The 21,889-nt window shown below is 26.2% G+C and overlaps 3 protein-coding genes across 6 annotated transcripts; 2 read left to right on the top strand and 1 right to left on the bottom strand.

The window, feature by feature from the left end:
* Positions 1-1,542: 1,542 nt before the first annotated feature.
* LOC130671332 (serine/threonine-protein phosphatase PP1-beta catalytic subunit) lies at positions 1,543-18,935 on the bottom strand. Of its 4 annotated transcripts, XR_008990502.1 has the most exons (8): positions 18,785-18,878; positions 17,948-18,025; positions 11,466-11,953; positions 9,979-10,077; positions 9,641-9,880; positions 8,270-8,428; positions 1,821-1,991; positions 1,543-1,753 (listed from the first exon to the last, which is right to left on the bottom strand). XR_008990502.1 is itself a non-coding variant. In XM_057475159.1 (7 exons), the coding sequence occupies exons 1-6, from the start codon at positions 18,834-18,836 to the stop codon at positions 8,315-8,317; spliced, it is 1,071 nt and encodes a 356-aa protein (XP_057331142.1). In that variant the 5' UTR covers positions 18,837-18,867; the 3' UTR covers positions 5,759-7,831; positions 8,270-8,314. The 4 variants fall into 4 exon arrangements, 3 of the variants coding, with proteins under 3 accessions (XP_057331142.1, XP_057331144.1, XP_057331143.1); XM_057475159.1 differs by lacking the exons at positions 1,543-1,753; positions 1,821-1,991 and adding an exon at positions 5,759-7,831 and having other exon boundaries at positions 18,785-18,867; XM_057475160.1 differs by lacking the exons at positions 1,543-1,753; positions 1,821-1,991 and adding an exon at positions 7,871-8,098.
* A 447-nt stretch (positions 18,936-19,382) lies between these two features.
* LOC130671887 (uncharacterized) lies at positions 19,383-20,738 on the top strand. The gene has a single exon (XM_057476005.1). It carries the CDS (start codon positions 19,542-19,544, stop codon positions 20,370-20,372), a length of 831 nt encoding a protein of 276 aa, XP_057331988.1. The 5' UTR covers positions 19,383-19,541; the 3' UTR covers positions 20,373-20,738.
* A 115-nt stretch (positions 20,739-20,853) lies between these two features.
* On the top strand, positions 20,854-21,889 carry LOC130671888 (uncharacterized). The gene has a single exon (XM_057476006.1). The coding sequence runs from the start codon at positions 20,999-21,001 to the stop codon at positions 21,815-21,817; it is 819 nt and encodes a 272-aa protein (XP_057331989.1). The 5' UTR covers positions 20,854-20,998; the 3' UTR covers positions 21,818-21,889.

Below are 21,889 nucleotides of genomic sequence, written 5' to 3' on the forward strand. Positions count from 1 at the left end.
CTCAGCCGCTCGAATAGTTTTATCTATTTTCAGATTCCGCTTTAAAAAAATTTGTTTGGTTGTCATAGAAATTATAAAAAAATTTTTTTTTTATGCTCCTCAATAAATGTGAGCATTTTCCTTATCACGGGCTCAGAGGCGTAAGTAAAAAAATTCTATGTTTGGTTGAATTCGTCAAAGTTTAAATTAATAAACGTAATTTACGTTTAATAATCGTAAATAAATTACAATTATCATTCATTTATTTTTTATTATTCTTATAATATTTAAAGTAAATAATTTATGAAAAATATTTTCTTGCTTAAAATTTAAAAAAATTTCTCATGACGGGTGTAAAGTATACCAAAAAGCTGACGGGAGTGCTGACGGGTTAAACGGTGAATTATTTTTCTGCAGTACAGTCGAACTCCATTATCTCGGAACTTCCCCTCAATCTTAACCCCCATTACGAGTTACGCTGTCTCCTACCCCATGCTATACATTAGTACGTGTCTGAGTATTTGTGTATGCATCATTCATTTGATGTAAGAGCGCATGCGTAATTGTTTACAGTTCAAGGAAGAAGGAGTATCCGTTAACTCGGAAATTCCCAGAAATTTTCGCTCCTTCGTAAACTAACTGTCCGAGTTAATGGAATTCGACTGTATTACATGATAACTATTTATAATACACGGAGAAAATTTAGTGATAATTTAGTAAAACTGGAGCCAACCACAACTAGCGCCATCGTAATTTTTTACATAGCTTTATATAAAATAATTTTTAAAGCACACTTTAGGCATCTATATTTTATAAGAAGCACTGGAAAAAGTCCCAGCTTTAAAACCGGCACTGTTATTTTTATCGAAATCTTAACCTTAAATTTTAGAAAGATATTCTCTCTGTAAAATGGACATTTCATTTTATACTTTTTCATTAATTAGAATAAAATATTAAATGTCCAAAAATAGAGCAGTAGCCAGAAATGCTACTTAATTTTTTTTCATTACAATAGACTAATCAGAATCGTTTGACTGAACGATATATGAAAAGAACTAAATACAGTACTGATACAGCAAAAATTTCTGTACTCTGTAAAACTTAATTAGTGAATATTTACTATTTTCTAGTGAATATCGCTAATTTACTTTTAGACAGTAATTAACTTTCTTCAAATATTGAATGAAATTTGAGCTGCTCAATTAATTACCCATATTTCAAATGTATTGCCAATGAACTGCTACAATATTAAAGAAAATAAAAAATAGAAAATAAAGAATTTCTTTTTATTTTCTAGTCTACAAGAAATAAATTTCCGAGCCGATTAATTTTTTTCAGTCAATTTTATTAAATTATCTTTAAAAATTATGTTATCATGATTATTGTACATCAATCACCTTACAATTAATGAAATCAAAATAATGTCTATTAAAAATTTTAATGAATTCAACTTTTGCATGGATTAACCCTAAGGCTCAATACGATGCACGAAGCGTCGATTTCTGCTCGAAAGTTATTATCGTTTCTTATACAAAAATTTAGTGATAATAAATTTTAAATTGAAATCGCTGTAGTAGAACCTCACAAAGCTTTTCTTGAGCAGAATCTAACATAAAATTCGATTACTATTCCGGTTTATATTGTTGTTGTAAAAATATTACAAGTTTTAATGTCCATTTATAAATTAGAAGTGAAAACGACGGACACACTTTCCATATAAAGAATCTTTGTCAGATTGGCATATATAAGAACAACAATTACTGTTTGCAAAACACTGTAAATAAATTCAAAAATATATATACTCATTGTTTGATATTTATTCAGTCAAAAATTACACTTACGAGCTCTCCACTTGACAAGCAATTTTTCGGCTTTTCGTTAATTTCCGTTATCAAAGCCGTATGTAACATTTTAACGGCCGTTTCCTCTTCCGAAGATTCAGCGCAAATATAAGGCATTGAAACTTGCGAAAATTTACATTGTTTTGAACAGCATTGATTGTTTCTACTACACTGTGAACAAAATTATATAAATTTTTTGATTGAACAGACGAGAAATTCATCATTTTCTTTTGATAAATTTCTACGATATCTCTGAATATTTTAGTCTTTCGATAATTAGTCAATTTTATTACTTAATTAATTTATACATACATATGTATTATCAGAAAGGCATCGGTCTCTAATCATTGATCCGGCTACTGCGGTTACGAGCAATAATTTAATGTATAAAAACAACATAATTTTCAAAATTTGTTATCTTACAGAAATGTGAATCAACGTCGCATAAAAGTGAGACTGTTCGTTTGAATAGAAAATTATTGTTATATATCTTTCAAACGTTATTTGTATTATTGGAAATTTCTATTGTAAAGTAAATTACATTGAAGTTTTAATACTAAAAAAACCCAATTAATCAGGCTATGAAATCTTTTTTAACAGTCATGTATTATTATCACATTTTGATTTAAAATAAAACGGCTCTTATAAAAATTAATCGATAATAAATATTGTTGTCTGATCAATAATAGTTACAAAGTTTAAAAAATAAAATTAATTGCTCTGTACATATGACTAATAAAATCTCACAGGAAATCCTTGGGAATATTTTTTAAGAGGTGGGATTTCAGTTAATGATTTTTTTCCAATAATCAATGAAACTTATCGTAATGGCCGGAATCGAAATTTAAGTTAATAAAATAACAAAGTTATTAGAATTTGTGTAACTCATAAACTATGGACTCATAGGGTTTTTTTCTGAGGAAAATAAAATTTTAACATTCGTCCATACTGACGGACATTACAGGTTTTTTTTTTCAATCATTATTTTTAAAAAAAGTGACTTGAAGTCGTAGTCATTTCATTCATTCATAAATCATCTTTCCAATGGTAAAAATTTTTTTTCTAGTTGATCATATTTTAAGTGCACGGAAAAAAAATTGTAGTTGTTACAGCAGCTGTAGTTGAGGTTACTTCAAGTCGGAGTAAAAAAATGCCAACTCCAACTTGAAATAACCTCAACCACGCGTGTAGTAAAATCAGTACTATTTATGTAGTATCCTTTACCACATATGAAGTACTCGCTACTTCAAATATTTTACTACAATATTGAGGTTAGGAGAACCACAATTTTTGTCCGTGTGTAAATATACTTTTTAAGTGAGTAAATCATCTGGGACCGAGTAAGCATTAGCAGAATATAGTTAAGCCTGCAAAAAAATAGGTTTTTCTCCCACGATTTTTCTACAATTAAGTCATTACTGCGCATGTGCGTTAGTGCAAAGTCATGAACTTCAATATAGCTAAGTAGTAGAAGAAAAGCTCATTCTTTTGTAGACTCAACTACACATCTTATTGCTTCGCAATTGTGTTGTGCAAAAAATAAATAAATATATGCGAAAAATCCTTGACTGTTTTATTGTGGTTAGTTTATTTATTTTTTTTTTATCATTAGTTTTAGATGACTAATATATTATATATAAGAATATCAATGATTTCATGATGGGAAATACTTATAATGTAATAAATAAATAAACATATTGGTAATTACAACAAGAGGGAATATTTATTATCTGAAAGTTTACAACTTATTTGCCTTCATAATCTTATTTTAACGTCGGGCATTTACATATTTTATATTTATCATCATATTCTACTACATTACTTTGAATAATTATTATTATTCATACTTTATAGTTTATATTTCTTTAAACTTAAACAATTAATCAATTAATTGATAGTAATAATAAATTCTTTATTTTAATTACTGCAATTTAAATACACATACGGCATTTATTTTTTTTCTAAGCTATATCATTGTTTTTATGATAATCATAGTTTATAAGATTATATTTTATTATCACTTATCAATACCATTTTTTAAAGTTATCATATAATAATTATTACTTTTAAATTTATAGTTTTTTTTATTACAAATTTAAAAATAAAATTCAGTTGATAAAAATTTTTTTTCAATAGCCTATAAACGATAACCGACAAATTTTTTTTTTCATTAGAAATCAAAGTGAAATAACAATAATTTTGATAAATTTAAGTTTTAATTATTTTAGATACAGTTGATCTAGAAAATTTCTTTTTTACTCAACCATAATTTTTATCAACAAAAATTTAAAAATTTTTGGCTAATAAAATTTGACATTTTAAATTATTTACTAATTTTAAATTATAAATGTTACCTCGACAGACTATAATTGCATTTTTTTAATTTACATTCATTCTAAGTCAAAAAAATATGACTCAAAGTCTATAAGATTCGATGAAAAAAATTTTCGATTCATTTCATTTCTGATATTAATTTCCAATCCAGTTAAATTTAAATTTTGAATTTTATTTCAGTGAATTTTTCTCCTTTATTCCAATTTAATTTAATGGAATTTTTCTATTGAAAATGCATATTCACAAAAAAAAATTCATGTCTGCTATTATTTTTCAGGCCTTTAAAATATTTAGAAACAACCTTGGTGGAAATTTGTCGGAATTTTCTCTGAAAAACTCAGTTCTAAAATTCTAAAGACTTTTTCAGTTTTTCAGAGAAAAGTCCAAAAAATTTTCATCAGTGAAACTAATAGTTTGTCATCGATATTCAATAGTATTTCAATCATATTAATATATATAAAAAAATTAAATTTTCATTGTGTATAACCTACAAAAAATTTGCAAGCCCCGAAAAAATTTGATTCCTTAATAAATTCATTATTTTAATTATTACAGAAAAAAATAAAAATACAGGAAGCACATTTACAAATATTTTATAAATTTATTATATGTTTAGCTATGAATATAAAAAAATTTTTTTTTCATAGACTATAAGGTCGTGGAAGTTTTTTTATTAGAAATCAAATATTTATTCATTACCAAAAAAAATGATAAGCAGTCATGACTCAAAATTTAATTTTTTATTTCCTATAAACTCTATATTTTTTAAAATTAAAAAATAATGAAACAAGTAATGAGTCGTAGAATAAAATATAAGTATCATTATTTAAATTTATAATTTTTTAGTCAACATAATTTTTAATATAAATCTTCAAATCACTTGCGAATTCTTAATGATAAAAAAAAAATAATTCAATAAATTAATCAAAAATAATTAATTAACAATAATCAATTTTATCAACTGAACTTTTTGTAATCTTCTCCATTTTACTTTACAATTAAAATAAAATAATAGTTAGCAATACCTATGAAAAAAAAATTACTTAGCTTCTCATAAATTTCAGAAAAAAAAAGTATCTTATTATACATATATATTATACTTTATGTATATTACTAAGAAATTTTTTAAATATTTGTACAAGAGTAACTTACTTTTAAATTTTAAATTTTTAATTTTATATTTATCTTTAGTTATATCAATAATATATATATATTTATATATATTAACTAACAACTACTTACTCATATATTTTCTTATTAATTATAAATAAATAATTCATTTAGATTTAAAAATAATAACAAGTCATTGCAAATTTAAATAATTTATAATATTTATAACAAAATATAAATATCTGATTATTTTTTTTTTTTTTTATTGATAATTAACTCATCAAGTAAATTGAATATTTAAATTTTTAAATAATAACTTAGTGACAACCTTTTTGCAATTCTTTCTTTCATTTGAATTCCTACTTGGCATTGTACATTATTTTTATCAATTATCAATTATTAATTATTAATTATTAATTATAAATCTAAATTATGATTTATAATATCATATTTTTTTTAACAATGCATTTTTCTCATCAAAATTAATATTAGTCATAGACAGTAGTGCTTAATGTAATTATCTATACAGAGGCATCGCCTTAAAAATACTGTTATATATTTATTTTTTTATCTTAAATCAATCAATCTTTCATTCATATTTACTTATTATCATTCATCAATACACAAATTCATTTAAATGTCGGCGTACTTAATCATTTTTTATATTTTCCTCCATTTATTTTTACTGTTAATATTTAAGTAGAATTCAAAGTTTAAAAATTTTTTTTAAATTGTACCTCCCAGATAGAAAAAAATATTAATTACCTCGAATAAGTCAACGCGCTTTTATTTAAATTTTGAATATAAAAATTTTTTTTTATCTAATTTTTTTTTTTTCATATAAAATATATATTAATAATCATATATATTTAGTGTTTCACTTTGTCAAATTATTATTAAATATTTGAAATTTTAAATATCAAGACTTTGCTATAAAATTTTTTATTAAAATTTTTCTAAGCTATGAAAAAAAAAAATTAATAATAATATTTCTCTATCTGGGTTATATTGACAATGCGATGCCACTGAGTAATACTTCTTAATATAAAGTTAAAGACATTCTTAAACAATACCCGCCCCCACTTTTTAAAAGTATTCAATGACTGAACTGTCATTACTCTATTAGAAATTTATCAATTAATCAAGAAAAATTTTAAGCATTAATTAAAAAAAGGTTAAAGTATTTGTAATTGATGCTGAGATATAGATTTGAAAAAAAAAATACTTACAGTTGATATCAATTAGGAGTTAAACGAAATTTGGTAAATAAATTTCAGTTAAATTTTGCATAATTCGAAAAGTCAAATTTCTCGGCTGCCTAATTTTAAAACACAGTAAGTGACAAATTTTTCAAAATTGATTTTTTAGTATTTTAAGTTCCAGTGGAGTCTTATGAAACATGATTCGATGCGTATTTCAAAAATTTTATTTTGGTCAGTTACGGTGTTTTGAAATTGGGCAGCCGTTTTTATGCTGAAATTTAATTACCGAATTTCGTTTAACTTCTAATTGATAGAAATCGAAAATAATTTTTTTTTTAATGTCAGTGTGAATGTCCCTAATTAAAAACTCCGATTAAAACCAATAAATTCTGATTGAAAGTCTATCAGATTTTAATCGGAGTTAATCGGAGCCAATCGGAATCAATCGGAGTTTTCAATCAGGGGTAGCAAACATCAGACGAATTTAAAATAATAAATAAATAGAGTAAATAATTAATAAAAAATGCACTTATTAATTTCAAAATTTTTTAAATGCGCATTTTTGGGAAATTTTAATTTAATTAATTAATTAATCTACTTATTAATAATTTTAAAATTGCCTGATGTCTGCTACATTCACCCTCATTTTTAAATCTACATATCGAAGAAATCGCAACTTTGTTGTCTTTTTTTCCATTAATTTTTAATTAATCATCGAAATTTCAATACGATAATGACAGTTGAGTCATTAAATATTTTTAAAAAGTCGGGGGGAGATCTGAGAATGTCCTTAAAAAAAATTACCAGCAGATTAAATATCAATTTTCATATTTTTATCAACAATTTAAATAAATATGAAAATTAAAAAGGTCAAATGTCAATTACTAATTAAACATTAAAATAAAATCTCAAACTAATTGGTTTTGCTTTAAATATATATATTAATCTATATATTTGTTTTTTAATTAAATATATAAGATATATGTCATATGTACGAGTGATAAATCAAAGTATTTATTTAAGCGTTTATATAATTAGTGAATAAATAAAAAATAAATTAAGTGTTAATACAAAATGCAAAAAAATCATTAGCAGATGGAAGTATTAGTATAATAAATATTTTTTAATTTTTTTTCCTTTGTATTAAAAAATAATCAAATATAAGTTTGATAGTTAAATAATATATAAACTCTATGTTTTTTTTATCAATAATAATAATATTTGATAACAATAATAATTGTATATATGATATTTTAGTTTAAATATATATATATAATGTAATCGAATTAATAGGAAGAAGAAGGTACTTGTATACATTCGACTTTTAAATTATCGGCTCAATAGAATAATTGAACGCCCCCGCAACTAAAATGTTAAGACAAAATAATATAAATTGATATTAATAATAATTACAATTGTATTGATGTTCGCGTGATAAAGTATAATTGATATATTAAATTATACTGATAATGAGCATTTATTTATCGAGACAAATTGTTGTAATTTTTCGAAAGGTTATACGGCAGCGTTTTATCAAATAGATAAATTTTAATTTTTTTTATTGAACAAAGTCGTAAAATATGAGTGATATATCAAAGAATGCCCAGATGTCACTCATTTATTTTTATATTGCTGTAAAAATTTTATTTTTACAAAATTTATATTCATTTTTAGTAATTGTAATGATAGATGTTTAGGCCGTTAAATTTTAAACGATTAAAAGAAGTGATAAATTGTAAATTAATGGGCCACCGTACTGTCGTAATTAATTAATTGAGTAAATAAATAATAATTAATTATTACCTAAAATGACATGAGTGAATGCTATGCAGGATCAGCTGGTGAAGATCATTTTTTGCTTTTCTTTGTTGGATTTTTTTGTGGTGTTGATGGTCTTCCTGTTTGGATTCCAGGCATCCCACCGTATTGATATTTAGCTTTTTTCTCGGACGGTTTTAAAATCTGTTGAAAAAAAATTAATTATTAATTATAAAATTCTATACTATATTTTAATAATAATAATAATAACTAGAAATTTGCAGTCCCTACGTTACTGTCAAGTATCGTTACTTAATTTTCCGGGAAAAAAAGTTCCTATCTGGCCATATATAATTAGATATGACCATATGAGATCATATATGTTTATCTGTGAATCGTATATGTTTATATATGGGTCATACATGTTCATACATGAACATATATAAAGGAAAACACATTTCTTATACACAAATTATATAAGATCACATATGGTCATGTATGATAATATATGAAAAAATATAAAAAAATTTCAACTGATATACAGTCCATATATGGTCATTAATAATTATTAAATATTGCACACCTCAAGCGCAAAAGTGCTGAGGGTGCTTTATGATCGCTCTAAATTTTTTTTAAATTCAATTATGTATCAAATCATATACTTATTGATGTATTTTTTAATTTTTATTATCAATAATCATAGAATTTAAAAAAATTAACATACGTTCGAATTTTTTTTAGTGTCGTCTAGTTTTTTTTTAATATTTCAAAAGTTGTGACAAAGACAAAAAAAATAGATGAGTGTGAATGTAGTAGACATCAGACAAATTTAAAACTATTAATAAATCGAGTAAATAATCAATAACATTAAATTTTAAAAAATGCGCATTTAAAAAATTTAAAAATTAATAAGTGCATTTTTTGTAAATATTTTTTTTTAAATTATTTACTCTATTTATTTATAATTTTAAATTTGTCTGATGTCTGCTACATTCACACTCATAAATTTTTATAGTTTGCTAAAGGAATGTGCCTTGTAATTTATACAAACAAATATATAGTACACAATTTTGAAATATCATTAAAAAAATGGACATCTTTTAGCGCGAAATTTAAATATTTGTAAAATTTTTCTGAAAAATTACGATATTCGTGGCATAAAAAAGTTGTTGACTTTTCGTAAAATTTAAGGCGACAATTTGTTATCATGTGTCTAATTGTCACTTTAGATTTGACAAAAAGTCAACAGTTTTTTTTTTGCCGCTTAGGATCGAACTAATTATCACCTAAAAATATTTGAATAAAAAACACAAATTTAAGTAAAGACTTTTCCACCGATACCAAATTTAATAAAAAAAACTTATTTTATTATATAGCTACGATTTGAAAAAAATTTTAATAAAAATAATAACGAACCTGAAAACTACACATGAGATTTTCATCAACACTCATCATGCCACCGGCATTATCAAATTCACCGCAGTAATTAGGGGCGGAGAATAGCGTGACAAGCTGACGTTTTGCGAAAAATTCGTAACCATCCTCTACAACTTGATGCGCACGGCATATTAGATCCATATCATGCCGATTCAAGAACTTAGACACTACATCAGGACCAAAGGTGAAAGAAACACCGCGATCATTTTCACCCCAACCCTACAGACAAACGAACAATCAAAAATTTTATGCTTCTTAACTTAATCAAGAATAAACTTTAAAACTTTTATCGTAAAAAAAAAAATATACAAAATTACCTGAACATCTTTGTCGGGATCTGACCACAGTAAATCACAGAGCAAACCAGTGTCTGGTACATCTGTTGGTCGCATGATTCTTCTAATTTGTTCCATTCCCTGTTTCAAATTTAAACAATTTTCAGTTTATTTTTAATCGATTAATTAAAATTTAAAATTCGCTATTTTAAAATTATTGATGTCAATTAAAAATTGCGAAAAAAATATACAAAAAAAAATGGAGGTCGTATACACCAAAAATAACATTATGATTTTATATGATAAAAATAAACGACCTGTTAAAATTAGATTTGTACATAAAATGTTATAATTTTAATATCTTTCATACATAACATAATTTTAAATTATAAAGTTATGTAATTTAAATTTAAATTTGTTACTTAGATTTATTTTATTGCGCGTTGAATTTTATTTCAAGGGATCATTCTAAGGCTGAACCTCTAAAAAAATTTTCTAGGCAAACTATCGGTTTGTGTTAAAAAAAAAAAAGTTATAAAAGTAACGTAAATATGAAGCGCGATCGTCGATTAGTTATAAGTTGGCTTCATTTTATCCGTTAAATTGACGGCTTAAAACTTTAAACGAGTCTTGAAATATTTTTTATAAGATCCCAAGTTCTGGTTACAGTCATCGGTAGATCGGTTTTGATGCTGCCATTCAGGGGATGATAAAATAAATCACAATCTGGTTTAATTTATGTGTCACTTTACCAAAAAATCTTTTGGGAATAAAAACCTTTAAATTTGAGAATTGACTTCAAAATTTTCTAGCGCCTTAACTATTGGATTTATGTAAAAGTTGAAAGAGACCTTTTTTGTAAAGAATTTAATTTCCAACCAAAATGTGTTCGTTGACTTTTGTCATATTTTCAATAGTTTACCTCAAATTTTTATTTTAAAGTCAAGTTAAAAAATAGAATATTTGAAAAAATTCGAACATTGCTTTAAAAATTCGCCATAGCGTTAAAGGACGGGATTTATGTGAAAAATCATCAGGACCTTTTTTGTAGAGAATTTAATTTCCTACAAAAAAGTATTCATTCATTTTTACCATATGTTCAATAATTCAGCCACAATTTTAATTTAACGCCCGCGTGAAAAGTTAAGCGATAATTTGAAAATTTGAATAATAACTTAAAAGACTTCTAGCACACAAACTATTGGGTTTTCATAAAATTTCATAAGAGTCTTTTTTGTAGAGCTTTTAATTCTCTACACAAATGCTCTTATTCATTTTTGTCGTATCTCCAATACATTTCCCATAATCTACATATTTTATTTTTATACCAGACGTAATGCGGCAAAATCGATTATTTCCAGATCCTCAGTAAAAAATTTAATTTGCCCGACCTTTTGCAATTTAATTAAAAAAAACCTCGCTATCTTATTTATTCAGGGAGATAAAAAGTGTAAACAAACACGATATCTTTTGATCGTTCAGTAGTAAAATACTTCGTTAATAAGTAAAAAAAAAAGTAAAATGTTTACCTGCAAATCAGGGCTGAGTCCGCCGTGACAACAGAAAATTTTTTCATCGATGATAGCAGCAATCGGTAGACAATTGAAACAATCCGTAAATGTTTTCCACAGTTTAATATTATACCTACGTTTGCATTCATCATAGAAGCCATATATCCTATTTATACTAGCACACTCATGATTACCACGTAATAAAAAAAAATTTTCTGGATATTTTATTTTATATGCTAGTAACAAACATATTGTTTCAAGTGATTGTTTACCTCTGTCAACATAATCACCCAAAAACAAATAATTTGATTCGGGCGGAAAACCCCCATATTCAAATAAACGCAATAAATCTGTGTACTGTCCATGTATATCACCACATATTTTTAGTGGCGCTTCTAATTCCAATAGTATTGGCTGTTGTAAAAATATCTCACGACTTTTTAGGCATAGACCGCGTACTTCAGCCTCCGTCATAATAACTGACTTTCCTGGACGACATCCTCGAACTGCGTAAAAAAGAAAAAAATTTTTACTTTATAAATATTTTATTTTAATTTTAAAGCTTTTATTATTATTAAGGGGGACCACTAGTGTGAAATTTTGAAAAAATCGATTTTTTTTGCATATGTCGATAGTCTATAGCTTCAAAAATAACATACTAAAATTTAAAGCGCATATCTCGGGTAGTTGTTTTGAGTTACACCTGAAGAGCAGCCGTTTATTGGTTCTCAAAAATCCATTTTTCAAAATTGCTGGAGTTGTAACTCGAAGACAAATCATACGATCGATTTGATTCGAACTGCAGCTTCTTTTATATGTTTCTACGTACCACGAACCTTCAGTTTTCCGATCAAATCAAAAATGTATCAATTTTTGATTTACCTGAAGATCTGAACGTTTTTCGCGCAACGAAAAATAAAAATTGGAAAGTAAAAAATCTACCGGATGACTAGATTTCTGAGTGTTTCGCATATGGATGTTGGTATGTCAGCCAAAAATCTTAGGCCAACCCAATCACCAGAACTCCTTACGCAGTTAAATAACATAAATTTTTTTCATTTTCATTGCGTGAAAAACGTTACGATCTTCAGATACTTAATTTTGGCAGGCCAAAAATCATCAAATTTTCGCGCGAAATTTGAATTTGTTTAAAAAAACTCCGCCATTTTGTTAAATTTCAATTTTTATCTTAACCCGAGGGTCATGGTACGAAAAATACCTTCTAGTTTAATAAACTTTTTGTTTTTTTTTTATTTCATGAACTGCAGCAGTGGGAGACTTTTTTTTTAGCGTTGAGAGATTGTGAATAACTCGCTGAATTTTGAATTTTTTGGTCCAAAAATTTTGTCTTGTATTCATTATAAATCCACAAATATATCCTTAAAACATTAAAACATTCCATGCAGTCTCTCAAAAAAAATTTCCAAAAATCATTTTTAACTTCCCGCTAAGAAAATTGCAAATTTTCAAAAAAGGGAAGTTATTGGTTTCGGTCCGATTTTCGAAAATCGAGTTTTCATCAGATGTCGACGTTTTGAGGTCCTAGGAAGCTATTCTGACTATTCCCGGGTGGACGTCCGTGTGTGTGTGTGTGTGTGTGTGTGTGTGTGTGTGTGTGTGAACTTTTTTTTGTCCGACGATATCTTTGGAACGGATGAACCGATTTGAACGTACTTGGTGGCGATCGAAAGAGCTCACCAAAACTTAGTCTTGATTAGATTTTGGGGTAAATCGGTCATGTAGTTTACAAGTTATACAAAGAATAAGAATTAAAATTTTTTTTTTTATTTTAGTTTTTTATTGATTTCTCAGAAACGACTTATACGATCAACTTCAAAATCTAATCAGCTCGAGAACTCAATAAAACACGTCGATTGCCGCCTCAACCATCAAAATCGGTCAATTAATTCCTGAGATATCGTGGGAGAAAGAAATGCTAAAATCGGTTTTTTTTAAACAATGGCACATTAAAGTATTTTCGAGCTCGAAGAGCTCGAAAATGTATCCACAACAATGTTTTCGAGCTCGAAGAGCTCGAAAACAGCGGGAAGTTTTGGGGCTGGCCCGCAGGGTCAACCGATAGACAGATTTTTTTTTCAGGCAATCACACTAGTGGTTCCCTTTAATGATCCTGAGGTTGACAGACAATTTATAATTTTCAGATTTTTTTTCAACAAATCTATTAGAAAAAAAAAATGCATATGTAGAAAATTAAAAAAACTACAGGTGCAATTTTTCAAAATATTTTTTTTTTTATAAATTATCGTTTTTAAAAAAATCTAAAAATTATTAATCGTCGGCTAACTTCAGTACCATTGTTATTATTAATATTATTATTATTATTATTTTTTTTTTTTTACTGATAATTGTCAATAACCAAAGAGACAAATCAAATGCCCAATATAAATTGATTTGTTATTTATAGTAACGACCGTGAACAAGTCAGCCATGCAGTTTAATATTTCCACGTTAGATTATTGGAAAAAAAATATAAACTGCATACTTGACATATTATATATATAGATATAGATATTAAGATACAATATGTATATATTTATATATGAGAATATTTTGTATTGCAGTCATTTAATCCTTTGAAGCATCAACTCTAGTTATTTTTATAAGATTTTTTTCTTTCCCCTTTCCTGCCTGGTTTTCTAACACTTCTATTTATACATCTAACAAGTTTTTCTTTTTATTTTTAATTGTACTAGCTTGTTTTTAAATTTATATTCTCACGGCGGGATTTCATGAATTTTTTCGTTATTTTTTTTTTAGGCTTTAATTATAATTTGAATAAAATAACAATTAGTTTTATTTAATTTATTTTATTCGTTGACTTTGACCTACATAAAACGGGGTTAATCTTTACGTGTGATTAATAATTTAATTAAGTAATTTATTTTATTGAGAAGTAAGAAACATTAAAAATGTGACTAAATCTGTACTTATTGGATTTTGATTTTTGATTTTTTTAATTCAAATAATTTAAGTCCATTCGAGCATTGAAGTAAAAAAAAACATACTTTTGAAATATACATTTTAGTCGCCTGTTTAAAAAGTAAATTTTAATAAACTTATTAGTCACTTATGTTGCAGGTGTTCTGGTCTGGATACCGTCTATTTGTTTATTTTTATTTTACCAAAATATTTAATCAACTAAATGCCAACACGTCAAAACTACAATTCTTAAATAATTAACGGAATTAATTTTCGAATGGTAATTTTAGTGAAATTTAAAATTTAATTTAGTAAAGTTGTAAACAATTTATTAGACAAAACAGTAATTTTTTTTTTAAATCGAAATGCTTCAAAGTATCAAAATCATTTGGTAATGGGATCACATTATTATAATGCATATTTACTACATCAATCACTACCCATAGAACAATCTTTTTCAATTCTTGAGCAAGTTTGCTCTCAAGATCGATAGGTGCTAGTGTCTTTTTCTACGTATGTATCTTGCTGCAGATACTTGTGACCAGATTTAAATTGCAAGCCTTACACAAGAAATTCGTACCGGATTATAACTCGATTCCGGAGGAAGACTATAGTTGAAAATAGTTGAGCACGACTTGCTCAAGATCTGCTCAAGGCTCAAAATTGACCTTAAACCTTGAGCAGATCTTGAATTAGCCAGGCGTAAGTTACTGGTCCAAAAAATGCGTCAGACACTTTTTCATTGCACTGTGTTCAAGATGTCTTTAATATTCTTGCGTACGATTCCATGAACAAGACGTACACAAATCTTGTCATACTGTCTTGAAATGAATCAGTGAAAAGTGCTTCAAATCAGTGAATATTCAATGCGAAACAGTCCCAAGTATATCACTGATTCAATTAGTGATATACTTGGGACTATTTATGCAGTGAATATTCACTGATTGGAGTACTTTTCACTGATTCATTTTAAGAGAGTAGGTTTCTTAATGCGAAAGACACATACGTAGAAAAAGACACTAGCAGCTAGGGGTCTTGCTCAAGATACTTACTCCAGAATCTTGCTCAAATACGTGTTACTGGGGTATTTATATTTCTTGTTACCGGAAAATTAGGTACCATAAGCAATTAGGAATATATTAGCAGCCTAAATATATTACCAACATATATAATTCAAGCAAAAATTACATCAACTTATATAATTTTGTTATTATTTGCTTACGAGGCAATCATTTACAGACCGCGTTCTTAAAAAGGGTTATCAGATACTTTTGTTCTTTTTGACAACTAAACAAGAAGTACTTTTATCGTCTGTAATAATTTTCCAAGTAATAAACTGAATAAAAAATCCTATTTTTAAAAGTAGATATTTTGTAATGAAAAATGATTTCAGTGGAAAATTGCCAATTAGCTATAAATTTATCATTTAATATGAAATTAATTTCTGGCTCAAAGAATCATTACTTTCATTAAAAACACATTAATTTAATTTATGAACTTGAGCGGATGTTAGAATAATAAATTTATCCAAAAGTTTAATGAAACACTTTTCTATACAAGAACTTATTTCCTTCTTCGAATATAATTTTCCCATTGTGTGGTTCAGAAATAAAGAACAACTAATTACAAAATTAGTTATTTTATTTCGAACTAGGGTTTTGTGATTAAAGGCCTACACTAATCATTTAGGCTGGGATGTATCTAACAAATTTTCGAATTTTAGATTTCTATTCATTTATTAATTGATTATCACTCGTGTCCTACAGATATTTAAAACGTAATTATAAATTTAAAATCTGGAAATTCGGTTAGTATTGCCGAGCCTCAATACACTAAGAAATTATTCTTGTTTGAACTTCTGTTATTTTTTTTTTATTGGAAAAAAGGTACAATAGGCCTTGGGGATTCCCAATCTAGCCACTCTATGGTGTCATATATATATTATTAGGCCTCGGGTAATTCCATATCCGGCACCTTAGTCACATACAATTTCCATATCAAATTCAAATTCATTTTTTAACCAGTCAAATTCCAAAGTCGACGACGGGATGAATCCCAGGGCCGAAAGACCTCGCAACGATTTTGTGAAAAATTCTTTCGGCAATCGCTGGGATTCGAACCCACGCCTGGCCAGTGAACAAATTCGAGAGCTCTATGGTGTCATAGTAAAGCCGAACTATGTTGGCCATTTAACGGAAACTAAAATAGAAATATTGCGAAAATTGCTCTGATCATAATAAAATTTATAAAAGTTACGGTCGTTGTCATTAGTGTCTGATCCCCTGTTTGATTTGGATTTTGCAGTTGGGGGGGGGGGGGGCAGACAGTAATGACAAGTGTGTAATAATTGTCAATTTTACTATGGCCATAGTAATTTTTCTGTTTTTCGTCAGGTAGCAAATCTGTGCCGACTTTATTATGACACCATTGCATTTCAAACAAGAACAATTTCTCCGTGTAGAGGTAAAAGGCCGGAAATGAAATTTATAAGTAAATTGAACTAAATAACCAGAAAAATTTCCATTATAAATAGAAATCCCCAATATTTTCTAACTAGAATTTTTGCTTAAATTTTTTTTCAGTGTAGTGTGGAAAAAGGATGTACATATCACATATAATTAAAAGTTCAGAGGAAACCCTATACATTCTTTTTCTCACACTCAAGTAAATAAACGGAATGTTCGTTATTTTTCTCGTACAATAATTAAGAGTTTAGAAGTAATTTTTCTCAGAGATAAATTGAAATTTTGAATAACATAAAACTATATTTTGATCTCTATGTTTTACTTCCAAACGCTAATAACCTTTTTCATTGATGTTTTGAACTTTTACAGGATAGCAAAAAATTTTTAGCTTACACCTCAAGATATAAATATCTTATTGGCTCAGAAACGTAACTTATTTTTCAAGGGTAATTTTTTTTCTCAGTGTAAATGTTAGAACTATTGTAGAAATATTTTCCCAAGCAATTTAGAGTTTCACGTAATTCAAGTAATTATTTAATGACTAAATACACTTGAAAATATATAAGAATAAATAATTATAGTTTTGAATCAGTATTAGTCTCATTAAATTGTTATTTATTATCATCTTAATTACATGAACTAATTGATAGTTAATTGATAAAATTTTTCAGATAATTAATTGATTCTCTGATAAAATGATTAATTAATAGGCCAATTAGTTAATTGAATATCTCAACAAAATTACAAGTGGCCTACTTGTAACGAAAAATTCCTTTAGCATTTAAATCTTTGGCGCAACTTTTAAGCGGAGATAAATTATTTATATATTTTTATTATAAAAGGCGAATAAATAAAAATACATAAGTACTTGAACTCTACATGCTTACCAACGCTTTCAACTTACATTACTTTAATTATTCAAATACAGGGATCATACATAATAAATATTTATTATCATATTTATATGAATATGTATATAAATCTACAGGGAATCAATTATTAAATTATTTTTACTTGTGTGTTTTTTTCTTTATATATATTTTATAATGATAAAATAATGATATTTTTATTGTTGTTATTTTATTATCATCATACCCGAAAAATCCGACATGAATATATCAGTAAGTCTGCCTTTCTTCGGTTGAACAACTTGTTCATTTGGAGTTTGAAATACTTTACCCAGTTTTATTATTTTTTCCAATTAAAGATAGAAGCATGAGAAAGAAAATTAAGTATAAACAGAAAAAATATTTTTTTTTTAGAACAAAAAATGAAAAAAAAAAAAAATTATAAAAAAAACTTTATTTTTTCTAATGATTTTTAATGATCTTACTTTTTATTAATGACTAAGATACATATACATACATACATATATATATATATATATATATATATATATATATATATATATATATATATATATATATATATATATATATGTATAAAGTTATTTATAAAGTATAATTTATATTAAACAGTCAAGATGTCAATGACCAAGATGACAAAAGTATGATATATCGACATATATAAATTTTAATAATAAATTGTCGTTTATCAACAATTGAATAACTATTACAATTTAATAACATTTTTTATTATTACTAACAATCCAATTGCGTTAGTAAACATAAATTGATAAAACAGTAATCTGATAAATTAGATAACAATAAGAAATTTAAAAAATTAAATGACAGTAATTAAATAAATAAATAAATAAAAAAGTATAATGTTTGAAATGAAAAAAAAAAAAAAAAAAAAAAACACGTATATATATATATATGTATATATTTATGATCGTCGGTTCGATGTATTGTTATTTTATCGTTAATAACTTGAAGATTTGATGACTATTTTAATCGATATTATTGGTTGTGTCGGTGATATTAGCATGGGTTATTTCATTGGTTAATTATTATTTAAAAGATAACTTACCTTCGAGTAATCTTTGAATTAAATTGTCGATATTCAAGTCGACATCCGCCATTTTTTCACACTAACCGTGTACTGACGATCCACTGGGTCAATGTTTGTAGACCATGAGAGCTAAGATGCGCGCGACGACTTATAATAATTATTATTTTTAATATATATATTATATACATATATGTATATGTGTTTATGTGTATAGTATAGTATGGTATATGAAAATATAGATATGAAATATGTTCTTCCACAACGACGGTTGGTAATAAAGTATTCTAAGTACCGACTTTGAAAAACAGATTTACGCGCCAAATTCATATTTTTAAATTTGGAGGCCGGCATTTTAGGACGTGGGGGCCATTTTGTTAAGAGTAGAAATATTTATCATTTATTAAATAAATTGATGATTATATTACTGAATCGAAAACTTTTCCCAGATACATTTTGATAAATTTGTATCCAAATTTACTAAATATTACATATCATAAAAAATCTGTAACGTGATCTAGTAAATAAATGATATAAATATTTTTCCGAAATTTATAGATTTTCTTATGACTCGAGAAATTTTTTTTTTTTTTTTTATCTTTATTTAGATAACAGCAACAAAACTTATACATTTATATATTATATATTTATTATATTTAATACTTAATATTTCACACTGATAAAAACAGTTTTGAATTATTTGTGTTATATATTAAAATAAATAAAAATATCTACATTTTAAAGCATCAAAGTCTGGAATCTTAAATTGAAGTATAAAATGTCTAAGAAAAAGTTGTTTGCTATTATTGCCATTATCACGATACTCGTAACTACTACAATAGTTTCTATATTAGTAATTTTCTTGTACCGAACGACCATTGCATTGCAGTTTAATAAATCAAATCAAAATTTTGAATCAAAACTAATTAAAATTGAATCGTTAATTAATAAATTAGTAAGTTCTACACTTTCAACTGAGGACTCTGAAAAAGTTAAAAATTATAAAGATCATTATGATAATTATCTCACGGAATCAGGATTAGATTGGGGTGATGATAATTTTGATAAATTTATTCTATTATGTGACTTTGCAACGCGAATGGTTAAGTTTTATAAGGACAATATTAATGGAAAACTTGAATCAAAGATTTATTTGGAAATCGCTAATGATATAATACATAAAATAAACAAACGTGTTTTCGAAAAAGGTTATACTGTTATCACAAAAGACACTTCACATAGAACACTAATTCATTTAACAAGATTACTCATTACGTTTGAATATTTAGCTGGTGATTCATATCCAGACACTAAAGATATTTGTCATAAACAAATACTCTATTTGATGCCAGATTATAACAAAATATATCAAGGTTCATCATTAGCAGCAACTGTCTATTTAAAAAATGAACAAGTTATTTATACAATTATACCGAGATTATTAACAAACATGAGGTCCGATAAAGCGCTATACAATATTGATGTAAAGAATCAAAACGTGTTACAGGAATTAAAAAAACAATTTGATATTCTCGAAAAATCACCAGAAAAATCTGATATTATTTTAAAAGACTATCATTTTGAAATGTATAAAGCTCTGACGAGCTGAAATTAACATGATCACTACTTTAAAAATCCGATAGATTCTCATAGCTGTATGTATAAGACCCTATACTTGACTATAACACTTCTCATAGAATTCATTAATTCTTATAAAATTTCTATAGGAATTTATGAGAATCTACAGGATTCTATGAGATTTTCTAAACAGGGCTACATCAATATATTAGCTCTCCAATTTTTGAAGCATTGGTAATTACCAAAAATTAAACGATAAGAAAACTCCTGAAAGAATAGTCACTACGGAAAAAAATAACTTTTTGAACTTCATCACGAAACATTTTACGTTCCGCTTGGATCAAAAAACCAAATTTTTTTGAAGTAAATATAAAAATGAATCATTGGTTTTCAACTATAATTTTACACACAGTGATTAAGTGGAAATTATTATAGAAGTTTCAATAATTCTTTCTGTGACTCAAATCACAAAAATATCATTTTTTATTTTTTTATACCTTTATTTAGGTGATAAGTATTACATATATATTTAAAATAATCATCATTTTGTATACAACATAAAATAAACTTTTTATATCCATATACTACATATCAAATTTGACTGTAGTATCTATACATTTAAAATTCAAAGTTCGAAATTTGAAATTAAAATTTGAAATGCCTAAAACGACGTCCATTGATATAAAAAATATTATCATTGCTGTAACAGTACTAATGTGTATTACATCAATCGCTTATGGAGTTTACGAGTACTGGAAGAAATATTTATTACCACAGTCTAATATAGTACAGGCTAAAACAGTTAAAATACTTGAACTAGAACTGAATAAACAAACAAGCCTCACACTTAGAGACGAGGACGCTAAAAAAGTTGCAAAATATAAAGACGATCATAATGAGGATTTTCTCGATCAAGCAGAATTAAATTGGGGTGATGATTCTGATAAATTTGTACAATTATGTAAGTTTGCGACACGAATGCTTAAATTTTATGATGCAACTAAACCTGAATCAAAGAAATATTTGGAAATCGCTAATTTTATAATACTGAAAATAAACGAACGTGTTTTCAAAAAAGATTATACTGTTATCACAAAGGACACTACATATGAAACACTAATTCATTTAACAAGATTACTTAATACGTTTGAATATTTAGCTGATGATACATATCGAGACACCAAAGATATTTGTCATAAACAAATACTCTATTTGATGCCAGAATATAATAGAGTGTATCAAGAAACATCACCAGCAACTGCCTATGTAAAAAATGAGCAAATTATTTATACAATTATACCGAGATTATTAACAAATCTAAAGTTCAATAAATCATTATACAATTACGATGTAATCAAAGAAAAAGTGTTAGAGAAATTAAAACAACAAGTCGATTTCATCAAATTGCCAGAAAACGCTGGTAAATTGCTTTTAAGGGACTATCATTTGGGAATATATGAAGGATTGGAATGTTAAAATTATAATGATCGTAATCAAAAAATTAATCTAACAATTAGTTCCGTAAATTTGAAAAGTTATTGTAAAAAA

Source organism: Microplitis mediator, chromosome 7 (assembly GCF_029852145.1).
Source record: "Microplitis mediator isolate UGA2020A chromosome 7, iyMicMedi2.1, whole genome shotgun sequence".
Taxonomy (NCBI): domain Eukaryota; kingdom Metazoa; phylum Arthropoda; class Insecta; order Hymenoptera; family Braconidae; genus Microplitis; species Microplitis mediator.